The sequence below is a fragment of the Portunus trituberculatus genome, chromosome 43, assembly GCF_017591435.1.
Source record: "Portunus trituberculatus isolate SZX2019 chromosome 43, ASM1759143v1, whole genome shotgun sequence".
In the NCBI taxonomy this organism is placed as follows: Eukaryota; Metazoa; Arthropoda; class Malacostraca; order Decapoda; family Portunidae; genus Portunus; species Portunus trituberculatus.
Genome location: NC_059297.1, coordinates 14,138 through 26,932, shown reverse-complemented (window position 1 = coordinate 26,932; position 12,795 = coordinate 14,138). Strand labels below are relative to the sequence as shown.

The 12,795-nt window shown below is 37.6% G+C and overlaps 1 protein-coding gene across 1 annotated transcript; it reads left to right on the top strand.

Moving 5' to 3' along the window:
- Positions 1 to 700: 700 nt before the first annotated feature.
- LOC123518287 (vitellogenin receptor-like) lies at positions 701 to 12,771 on the top strand (the record flags this gene model as incomplete). Its single annotated transcript, XM_045279021.1, is given in 12 exon segments — positions 701 to 767; positions 969 to 1,088; positions 1,220 to 1,332; positions 2,159 to 2,282; positions 2,813 to 2,965; positions 4,176 to 4,405; positions 5,014 to 5,199; positions 5,943 to 6,074; positions 6,951 to 7,125; positions 11,500 to 11,615; positions 12,328 to 12,404; positions 12,586 to 12,771. Coding segments are annotated over 12 exon segments (1,664 nt in total), but the record flags the coding sequence as incomplete, so codon positions are not given.
- Between the last annotated feature and the right edge of the window lie 24 nt (positions 12,772 to 12,795).

Below are 12,795 nucleotides of genomic sequence, written 5' to 3'. Positions count from 1 at the left end.
TAGTATTATGTATAGATATATGTATAGATATGTATAGCTATATGTATAGATATGTATAGATATGTATAGCTATATGTATAGATATGTATAGATATGTATAGCTATATGTATAGATATGTATAGATATGTATAGATATGTATAGCTATATGTATAGATATGTATAGCTATATGTATAGATATGTATAGCTATATGTATAGATATGTATAGCTATATGTATAGATATGTATAGCTATATGTATAGATATGTATAGATATATGCATAGATGTATAGATATGTGCATAGATGTATAGATATGTGCATAGATGTATAGATATGTGTATAGATGTGTATAGATGTATAGATATTTGTATAGATGTATAGATATGTGCATAGATGTACAGATATGTGTATAGATGTATAGATATGTGTATAGATGTATAGATATGTGTATATATGTATAGATGTGTATATATGTATAGATGTGTATATATGTATAGATATGTGTATAGATGTATAGGTATGTGTAGATGTATAGATATGTATATATGTATACTATGCATGCGTGCGTGATATCTCAACTAATGCTGGCAAGCCAGAGAGACAGTAAACCATTGAGCAGAGACCACTACTAACTCTTTTCTAAGTGTTACCATATTTTCACCTGAAAACTTATGATTGCACATTTTTTAGTTGTATATGGGAAAAGTAAATTTTTATCTATTTTAGGGGAAAAATGAATGTGCGTCATGTAAACAAAAGCACATGGCTGAACACATGCCGTTCAAGTGAGATTTAGATTAAAATTTCAGTTTTGCTGTAAATCTTTGTTGATGGGCTTTAGACAGATGGCCCAATTGTTATATTAATCTATAACCTAAGTTTACCATCAACATGATGAATAGGGTTACATGATTCTAGAAAGTGTGAATCTTACTGAAGAAATTTCTGGATAGGTTTGTATTCTGAGGTGTGCCTGAATCTTGTAGAAAACAGAGGGCCGTGTGGAGAGGATTTTGCTTGTGAGGATGGAACATGCTTGCCTATCAACAAGTTCTGTGATGAATACAACGATTGTCCTGATGGGTCTGATGAACATAAGTCTTGTGGTGAGTAGACAAAGTTTAAATTGTAAAAACTTTTGTGATCATGGCTCAACTTCCCACATAGGACAGGCAAAGAATTTGAGGATAAATTCGCCTTATTAAGTATTTTAAGATTTTTTTTCTTTTTCTAACAGAGAACATCTGCCATGCAAAAAGGTGTGAGCAAAAATGTTTGGCTACCCCTCGTAAGGCTTTTTGCTCCTGTTTAAAGGGCTACCATCTTGCACCAGATGGCCGCACCTGTCTGGTATGTGCAGCTTGAAGTTTCATTGTTTATATAAACACTTGGAATATAATTCTTGTATAGACTTGGTAGTGCAACATTGCCAGCTCATATTCATGATCAGAATTAGGTATAGACTTGTTAGTGCAAAATTGCCAGCTCATATCCTTGATAAAAATTAGGTAGTCTCCCAATAAAAGATCAATTTAGGTTGATGGTTATGTTTAAGCAAAGCATTGGGTTGGGTGTATCTTTATCTTCTGGCTCTGTAAACTCTGTACAGAAGTAGTACTGTACGGCACTCTTTCATATACAGTAAAACCTTGAGTTAAGAGCACCCTGACTTAAGAGAAATCAGAGGTAAAAGCTATGGCTTGGTGGATTTTTTTTCTTTTTCCATTGCAAGCTAAAATCAGTTACGAGCTAGCTTACCATCTCTTCCTACCTTTAATCGCTCAGTATCTTTTATTGCTATTTTTATGGAAACTGCTCTACTGATCTTGCTAACTTCATGCCTCCCCTCCTCCTGTGGCCTAGCTGCACAACGCCCTCTAATACAAGAATTAACCAGTTTTGTTATTCATACCTTTTGCTGGTAAATGTTTATTTTTTAGATGGATTGTAGGACAAATTTTCCAAAATGTAGGGAGATGAAAGTTTCTTAAATTCATGGAGACAAAAGTGACAAGGCTTTCTCGAACTATAAACTTGTAGTGACTTGAGCTTAGGCTAATAGGAAACCTGCTGCAAATAGAATGGGTTTAGTTAAAAAAGGAATACAAGTATGCAGTAGTATATGAATTTGGTTATACTTTTATAATGATGTAACTGACATGCCATTGGTTGACAGGATGACAAAGAATGCAAGGATGAGAATCGATGTTCACAAATGTGCGAAGAACAACGTGGGAGCTACACCTGCACATGTCTCCCAGGATACCAGCGTACTACCATTAGTTCGTGTAAGCGTAAAGGTAAGGTGATTAGAGCCAAGATGATTTGGAGAGTCCAGTGTATCTTTTCTAAGCTTAAGATTAGAGGCTACTAATTTCATCCTGTAAATCTAAATTTGTGATACTCTTTAAGAAAAGAATTTGAAATATGAACTGACTACATTGTGATTGCAGTTCTGTTGAGGGTCTTCAGTTATTCTTTGGTTTATTACCACTATTTCTGTATTTTGTTTCCTATAAGGTACTGAAAACCATGCATAAATGTCCCAAACAAACTATTCAGTTAGAGTAATATTTGAGGGTCTTCAATTATTCTTTAATTTATTATAACTTTCTGCATTTTGTCTCCTGTATGGTACTGAAATCTGTGTAAATGTCCTGAACAGACTATTCATTTGGGGTAATCCTACCTCATGTTTAGCAAAACTAGACAATGCTACTTTCATGTATGACTTGTATTCTAATAGATTGAGCTTTTAAAGTTTTTGAAATTAAGACTGATAGATATAGCAGATATTAACACATAATTTGGCCATTGTTTTTGCCTACAGATGGGGAGGATTGGCTGGTGGTGAGGTGGGAAAAGGGTATTTTTAACATTACCCAAAAGTACCATCATGACACCTTGTCGGTTGTGCCAGAGCTTGCTGATGCAGTGTCATTTACTGTGGATCCAGTCACGGGCAACATCCTTTACTCAGACAGTTAGTGAAACTTGTGTACCAAGGCGTACTGTTCTTTGAATTATTTTTCTTGTGGCATAGTCTTGGCTTGTAATGTTTGATAGCTTTTTCAGTCATATATTTGCTACTACATCTGATCATATGCAGTACAAATGTCTGTATTACAGTAGTGTTGGTGTGTCTGTCTTTTGTATTTACTATGGTGTGATGTACAGAAGACCTTGAGCTTGTACTGTCCTGTTTCCATTCATCCAGTACATACCACCTCTTCTTTCTGTTCATTCCATGTCTTGTTCTTCTATGAGGAAAGCTAAACTTCTTTATATCCATTCTGAAGATGTTTATTTTTAGTGTTCTTCCATATTTAAAATCCTTATTCTTTTCATAGACTTCTTGTTCATTTTGTTTCTATACTTCAGTAAGGGGACTTTTTAAGAATTCCACTCAACACTGGATCCATATGCTGTATAAAAATGGGTTTATATGGAACAATTTTTCCACCTGCCTGGTTTGACCCACCTGAAATGATTGATAGGTTTAAGCTGAAAGCATTTAAATGGTTGAGAGCGTTCACTGGTCTGCTGTACCAAAATGCAAACAAATTTGGAGTCCTCCTTTAACAAGCCATTTTTTATAGCTGCAATTTTCTTCGTTTGAAGAAAAAACAAAATGAGAAATGGTGTGGACTTGTACTTAGCTAGTGAGAAGGAATACAGGTATTGTTTATGATCCACTTTTATGAGAACTTCAGCAGATTGTTTGGTATACAGTGAGTCTTTGTTATCTCCATATATACCTCTTCTGTACTAACTCTTAAGAGGGATATTTCAAGTGCATCTGTTCAAATAATGTCCATGTGGTTGCTCTTGTTGCCTTATGGTAAAGTATATGTAGACTGTGCCGCTGGCTCCTCAGTGACGATGTAAGCAAACCAATTCATGTGTTTTATTTTGTTTTTTTATTTACTTTTACAAAGGTAATAGTATTGGGTTAGATCACTAACTTAAGGTAAATCAACATAAACTAATAATAATGATAATGCTTACTATAATAATAGTAATTATCCTAAAACCTAGGGAGTTGTATTGATGCGTGTCAGGGTATAAGGGAGTTGGTGGGGTGGTCTCAACTTCTTGACTATTCTTCTGTGTCCATTGGTTTGCTAGGCTCCTGTTTCCATGTTCAGTGCTTAATCAGACTCTGTAGTACATAATATTTGTTTACTTGCCAGAAGAGAGAAATATTGTTGCTATGATTTCAAAGTCTCCTGAAGGCAAGATGGAAGAGACCATTCTCTGGAAGAAAAATGACCCTGGCCCGATGTGTCTTGACCCATGGCGAAGAAATTTGTATGTGGTGGAAACATTCAAGATAAACAATGAAATGCAAGATAAAAGAAACATTGAGGGCAGTTGGAATGAAAAAAATAGTGAAGATATAGGCCTATGGTCGACTATGATGGTATGTGCTAATGTAGTGTCACTAAAAGGTTTACTTAGTTGTGGATAAAAAGCATCATATTTAGTGATAAAAAGCATCAGATTTAGAATTGGGGATGATGACTGGAGTCGGTTTACTGAAATTAGAATCATGAATGAGAATGAAAGCATATGATCATGCCATGCTGAAAGGCTTACATCATTGACATTTGCATGTAACAACATAGAACAACATATTGATGGATGTTTTTTTTCATTGGTGAAATTTGGCATATGGCTTAGTTTAATTTTCATGAAGGTTGCAAAATTTATTTGTAGCCATATTTATAGCATCAGTTATATAAGTGAAATCTATATAAAAGGTAGTTTTTAATATTTGGAAATTGATGCTAATCATGCCAAAAATTGCTAAGCATATCAGTAATCAATTAAAAGCATTTGAATGCCTATCACTATCATTTGTTGTTAATTTGCTTTGTGGATCAAGATAGTAGAGTACATAAAAGGCTTTCATTTAGTCCATGCATCCTTATGCATGCATGTCTTTATGTATCATGTTCAGTCATATCCACTTTGATTCATATATGGAAGAATTTCACTAAACCACTATTTTTTGTCACCATTGATCAGGCATGTAATCTGGATAATAAGAATTGTGGGATCATCTATGGAAGCAATAACTCTGTGGTACATTCTGTGTCGGTGGCGTTGAGGGAAGGACGGCTTCTCTTTTGTACCAAATTCTGGGATTTGGAACGAGGACTCCTTATGACATCATTTCTGGATGGTACAGAAATGCGTGTGATTAGAAGGAAGGTGAGCGTGCAAGAATGCTGGTATCATTTCTATGTAGATGTTTTAGAAAATTTGAATGTGCATTTGATACATTCCTTGCACTTGCCAGATGGACAGAATAGGGTTTTGTGCAGAATGTTGTCTGTAAGATTGGGATGATAATCAACAAAGTTCACTAACTTAAATTAGAAACTGCTGCTTTTCAAGAAAAAGTTGTACTGCTAAATATATTTTGAATCAGGTTGAAGTGAAATTTAGATAAATTATGGCCATTGTAGTTGAAGTACTGATAGAACTTTGTCTGCTGCTACACCTTCAGTTTATGTTAATGAGTAGACTGGTGATTTTGTGCTCAGGATAGATTTGAGATGGGAGTGTTATGGCTGTGATTTATGATCAGGATATAGATTTGAGATGGAAGTATTGAAACTATAATGTATTGATGAATTAAATAATTTTTAGAAGGAAAATTCATATTATTAAACATGGGATATTTTTGGGAAGTGTTTAATAGATTGATGGAACCACAAGATCAGAGCTTCGTCAAATCTGAGCATTCTGTGGAGACACAGGATGATTCACTATTACAAAATTAGGAATGCTATGCTTGTATATACTGATGATTATGAAATGGAAATGCTATGCTTGTATCTCCTGTCACTTGTTAGTTAGAATACTGGCTCAGTTATTGTTTGCTGGTTAGAATAGCTCAAGAGTAGCATTTCTCAATAGCTCTGGATCGTATTGTATGTCTACATGCCCAGATGAACTGGTGCGGTAGTGTGGCAGTGGATGAAGCAAAGCGACGTGTGTATTGGACTGATTTGGTGCTGAACACTGTGGAATCTGTAACTTGGGAGGGTGAGAACCACCATCATGTTAACGGACACCAAAATGTGAGTGATGATCTTATGGTTTTGTTTTAAGCAAGATCTGAATTTTTATCCTTGTATCAGTAGACTTCCTTGCTATTGAGTGTCCCAAGATAAGATATCCACTTATTTAAATTCCACCAAAATTTCTTTGGGTTGAAGGAAGTTAGTCTTGGCCCTAGGGCATCTAGAGGGAGGGCACTAGATTTTACTTGCACATGCCTAGAACTCCCTCTGTTGCTCTTTAAAAGATATCTACTGCCTGTAACGTACGTCAGCAGGTCAGACTAGATGCAGGCAAAGGTTTCGTAGAGGCTGTTGAGTCTGCATACTTTATTGGAACAACTGCACTCTATTATTTGCAACTAGTCTTTCTTGCTTCAAAGATATCCTTGTATCTAATGGTCTTCTTGCAATTGTCTTCATCCCTTCAATCAAGTAATATACTTAGAACATGCTTCAGCTGCTATAATAAAATTTTTTGTTGCACATATCTTGCATTGCTGAGTTTTTCAGACTTAAATTTATTACATTTTTTTTATTTCCTTATTTACTTTTATCCACGCAATTAAGTCTCTAATATCAATGGTTTAATCATAGCTGTCTATTCTGGTTCATGTAAATGAAGGGAAGAGCTTCTGCAGTTCACTGGATAGACATGGAAGGTGAAGAACTTAAATGTGAAAAAATATGTGAATGTTATCAAAATTACTTCTGTTCACACCTTCCTAATAGTCATAGTAAATGTAACCTTAGTGTTTCAGTTCTTAATATTTTCAAGTCTACACTAAATATTGTTGCTCCCTTCTGAAGAGGGGGTTTTTCAGCACCTTAACATTATAGATAGAAGATAAAATCTAAATCTTTTTATTCTTTAATCAATGTTATATGTAACTGCAGGAAATGTGGCGTCCTGTCAGCTTGGCTTTGGTTGGACGTGATGTTGTGTTGGTCAATGCAGAGAACAAAACCCTAGTCATCTGCCCAAAAGTAACCTTTATTGGTGGTTGTTACAAAATTCACCTTCCTATTGTTCCTCGTGAACTGTTTGCTGTCCCAATGTCTCTTGTTCCAGGTATGTGGTGGTTTTTCATGCTTCTTTCAATCATAACTCTCTAATAATATGAAAGGGTATAGGAAATGACCATGGTAGCAAGTTTTCATGGGTATCTGACATATTTTCTCCATCACCCACGAAATCTTGACCTTATTTCATGTCCATTCTGATATATTCACATAAAATTAAGTAAAAATAACCATTTTAGGCTTGTACTGATAACTAAGATAAGTTTGGGTTAATTCAGCACTAGGAAAAACAGGCTTGAACATGATTTTGTACAGTGTTAAGTAGGTAAGGTGCCTCGTACAATGAATGGTCGTTATTAAGTGCAACATTCTTTACTAAATGATCTGAGATACAGCTTGGTATTTTGTTGCTCAAGCAACAAGTGTCAATGTAGCTTGTCAGTCAAATTACTTGAAGTTCACTTGGAGTTTTTTCATATATATTACCTTACTGATATGTTCCGTAGGAATATGTACTTTTCATGCATGGTAAAGACAATAATTTCATTAAATTATTATTTTTATTATTTCTATTAAATTATTTTAGCAAGATTCATCTTTATTCACTCCCATGTCTTGGTAGATCACTATAGCTTTAAATCTTTCAGAAGCATGGCACAACTAGCACTCATTAAAAGTCCTTTTCACTAGAAAGTTGTCTAGGCATTTTTGTCCATATTTCTCAATATATGATGAAAGTTTTCCATGCTTTAAGCATCTCCCTCATTGTATTGGAAAGTTATTGTATTGCAATTCAGCATACAGTAAGTGTAATACTGGATATCTTTATGGACTCATCAGCTAAGTTGTTTGAAAACTACAAGATTTATTGGATTTTAGGAAAACTGTAGACTCCAAGATCTAGTAGAAAAATCTAAGATCTAGTAGAAAAATCTAAGATCTAGTAGAAGAGTCTAAGGTCTAGTAGAAGAGTCCGAGGTCTAGTGGAAGAGTCCGAGATCTAGTGGAAGAGTCCGAGGTCTAGTGGAGGAGTCCGAGGTCTAGTGGAGGAGTCCGAGGTCTAGTGGAGGAGTCCGAGGTCTAGTGGAGGAGTCCGAGGTCTAGTGGAGGAGTCCGAGGTCTAGTGGAGGAGTCCGAGGTCTAGTGGAGGAGTCCGAGGTCTAGTGGAGGAGTCCGAGGTCTAGTGGAGGAGTCCGAGGTCTAGTGGAGGAGTCCGAGGTCTAGTGGAGGAGTCCGAGGTCTAGTGGAGGAGTCCGAGGTCTAGTGGAGGAGTCCGAGGTCTAGTGGAGGAGTCCGAGGTCTAGTGGAGGAGTCCGAGTCTAGTGGAGGAGTCCGAGGTCTAGTGGAGGAGTCCGAGGTCTAGTGGAGGAGTCCGAGGTCTAGTGGAGGAGTCCGAGGTCTAGTGGAGGAGTCCGAGGTCTAGTGGAGGCGTCCGAGGTCTAGTGGAGGCGTCCGAGGTCTAGTGGAGGCGTCCGAGGTCTAGTGGAGGCGTCCGAGGTCAGTGGAGGCGTCCGAGGTCTAGTGGAGGCGTCGAGGTCTGGAGGGCGTCCGAGGTCTAGTGGAGGCGTCCGAGGTCAGTGGAGGCGTCCGAGGTCTAGTGGGCGTCCGAGGTCTAGTGGAGGCGTCCGAGGTCTAGTGGAGGCGTCCGAGGTCTAGTGGAGGCGTCCGAGGTCTAGTATGAAGAATCGAAGCAGTGGGAACACTGACCAAAAAAGCAGAGGGAAACCAATTAGCTACAAGTCACAATATGCCCCTCCAACTGCTTACTTTGTTCAAGGGTCTTATCCACCCCTGTATGGAGTACTCTGCATGTTTGGGGGGGTTCCACTCACAAAGTTTTATTAGATAGGGTGGAATCAAAAGCTTTTCATCTCAACTCCCCTCCTTTGACTGTATGTCTCAGCCTCTTTTTCACCGCTGAAATGTTGCATTTCTTTTTGATCACAATTTTCATAACTGTTCTACTGATCTTGCTAACTGCATGCCTTCCTCCTCCTGTGGCCTCACTACACAAGGCTTTCTTCTTCCCCTCATCCATTTTCTGTCCAACCCTTTAATGCAAGAGTTAACCAGTACTCTCAATCATTCATACCTTTCACTGGTAAACTCGGGAACTCCCTACCTGCTTCTGTATTTCCACCTTTCTATGACTTGTCTAAGAGGGAGGTATCAAAACATTTGCTCCCACATTTTGCCTAATGCTTTTCTAGAGAACCAGCACTCAAGTGGGCCTTTTTTTTTCCCTTGGCTGGCCCTCTCTCCTGCATAAAGACAAAAAATGAAAACTACTCCAAAACTCACAACAAACACAAGTCGGAGATATAAGTTTGTAGTGGGGTTGTAGTAAAACTTTGAACATCTGTTGTGGTTGATTACTAAAACATATCAGGAAAGAAGAACGAAGGTATGGATTGTATTTACAAAGAAGAAAGTGGAAACTTGGGGAAGATCTCGGGAGATAGGCTGTAAGCATACATTAGGCAACTCTGAAATTTTGGGAGACATGTCAACAGATAGTATTCACTGGTGTCCTGATATTTGACATAAAATCATGGTTGTCTCTGTAATATTTTCCAGAATTAACTGAATAATTTAAATGGATGAAGTAAGGCCAGGTAGAGGAAAAAAATTTTTCATTCCATACCAGAGACATTTCTTGCTCTCTGCTTGATGTCAGTTAAAAAAGTTCATAGCATTTTGAATGGTTAGGTAACATGACCTAAAGTTCTCCTCCTATGGCTTTCTATGTATCTAACTAGACTACCAAACTTTGGGATCTCGTAATGCTTATATTTATGTGGTAGACAGGGTATGGAATCCTTGCACTTCTTCAGGCAAGTTGTGGTATAGTACAGCTAGGACTTGATGAGAGGACAGAGATAGTGGGTGCATGTCTCTTAATATCCCACAAGGTACCAAAATTGTGTATCCAAGGAATTCATCATGGTCTTTGGTGGACCTTGTGGTTTGTGATTGGCTCACATGATGCCCTCTGTTGGTGATTCCTCCCTTTCTCTCTCAACGGTTCTTTCTTGATAGCACTTGCAGGGGAGATTGAGCCTCACCTTCTGAGTACTGTCAGCACATGGTCACCTAGTTTCCATTTCTATTTGGATGTATTGCTGGTTTTTCTGGTTCCTGTATACAGAAGCTGCATGTGTCTGCCTTGTAAGAGTGTCAGAGCCATAGGAAAGTTCCTGAAGTTGGGATGTTGATATCTTTTTGCATAGTCTGGTAGCTTGAGTCACATCAGCACTACTTATAACATACCTCTACCTTTATCTCCTACTTCCTGTGCCTAACTAATATCCTCCTTTATCTGCCTTTAATACAACATCTCTGCTGTTATTTCCTACTACTTCCTGTGCTTAATGTCTTCCTTTTTTTTTTTTTTTTTTTTGTCTGCCTTTGGCTTTATCATTGTGAGATATCCTTTTAGTGTTTCATTGCCACTTCATGTGTTGCGATCATTGCACATTGTTGAAACAGTCAAGGAATTGAGTGAGGTACAGGTGAGAATAATGTAGTCTCACCCTCGGTATAAAAAAAACTGGAATGTAACATAGATCTTGAATTTAAAGAGATACACATTAGAATGTAAATATGATTTCCACTGTGGGGGCTTTGCAGAGGTGCAAACAAATTTGTACAAGAAAAATAGATTATCATTTCTGCAACTTTGGAGTGCATTATATTTGTGGCTATTATGATTTCAATGTTGCCATGAATGTATATACTTTCCCATACTAAGAAAATAGGTGATGGTTGTAATCAAATATGAATAACATTCCAAGTTGGGATTAGTTTGTCTCAGTGAAATCTAGCACAGGAAATTTAAAGCCTAAAGTAAGGATGGCCCATGACAATTTATTGGGGGAAATCTGCAGCACAGAGCAGGGTAACGTAACACTGTTGGGGAATCTAGTAGGCATACCACTATTGCTGCTATGATTTGAGTCAGTGAAAAGTGCAGGCCATAGCTGCCACTAAAGTGGTGATGAAGAAATTCAAGGAGGAGGAGGTACTGCAGCAGCTGGTGCTACTACTGCCACTACCATCGCCATCATCTACATTGATATTGGGACAATTCATCTATTGTATGAGTAGATAGTAGTTTAACTAGTAGCTTAACCTAGATTTTTTAGGATCGTTTCTGTGCTGTACCAGTTTATATCTTATCCTTTTGAATTTTGTGAACTTATGTCCTGTATTAGTGGCAACATGATTGTACATGCAGTAACAAAACAGTTACAAAATGAGGAGGATTGATGATACAAAAAAGGGTGGAGTAAGGATGGATTTATTATCCCATTGCCCACATTCTTCATTTAGTCATACCCTTTGTAACAAAGTCTGTTGACTCGATTGTATACGATAGGTGTTGAATTTATTAATGTCTTCCTTTTTGTTTCTTCAATATCAGAGAATGACCAATGCCTGAATGTGAACTGCTCTCAGATTTGTGCTTCAGGTGGGAGCTGCAATATCTGTCAGGTGAACCACCAAAAATCTAGTTCGGATCCTACAAAATGTACAAAGGTAAGGTTGTACAGGAAATCTTTGAAGGGGAAAGTGGGAACAAGTATTTACTAAAATGTAGAGAGATTGAGGTCTTTTGAAACCCCTTTTCCTTGTTTCATTTGTTTCATTGTGACACAAAGTATTATCTGCATCATAAGTAGATCAGATCGTACATCTTCAATGATTTTTTTTTTTTTAAGGCCTATAGCGCCTGTAGGCACACTTGAAGAGTGTATGGAAAGCGCTGTTCAGCTTCCGCCCATTAGTGGTGCAGGCAATTTTATTTATGGTGGTACCCATATTAGGGCCCATATCACCACCCAAGCTCATTTTGGGTGTAACCACCTAAAACCTGGGTATCATGATGACATGTAGGTAACTTTAAACCACTCGACAAATGGCAAAGTGTTTAAGGCTGTACGTGGTGGGATTCGAACCTAAGCGTGGACATCTGCCCGATCCCACGCTCACCACCTTATCCACTATGCCACCGCCTCCCTCAGCAAAAGTTAATTAATTCTGCCCTTCTGGTTTCTATTTTGGATCATGCATGATTGATAAGCCTGTGCCATGAACTTATAACCTCATGAACAGAAACACCACAGTCCAACTTCAATAACCTACAATATTAATACATCAAATTGATACTGGATATCAAGATAATGCAACATTGTAGCAAATGACAATAATGTGAAACATGTATTTACCAAATTTTGTATCTCCATCACAGTTGAACTCGTGTGACAATAATAACTGTGAAGGAGGAAGTGAATGTGAAGCTCACACAAGTGACAAATATGTATGCAGGTGAGCCAAATCTATAGTGATTTGGTGTATACGAAATGCTGTAAAAATCTGGGACTAGTTACTCAGTTTCTATTTATAGATTTTAGTGACTGATGTAGAATAACAAATTCTTTAGACATGGACCTACATTGACAGCATGGTTTGTAAAATGTGTATGATTAGTGGACTGGCATTGTTTCAGATGTCCTGAAGGAAAGTATGGTTTAAGGTGTGAGTTCACTTCATCCAGCACCCAAAGCTCTGCATCAGTAAATGCTGCTGTGGTGTGGGTAATAATGGTACTATTGATACTGTTAATTTTGGCACTGGTGTACTTCTACTTGTGGAAGCGACATCGATTCACCATCTGGAAGAGAAGAAGCCATGGGTGAGTTAAGATATTGGGGTCTTT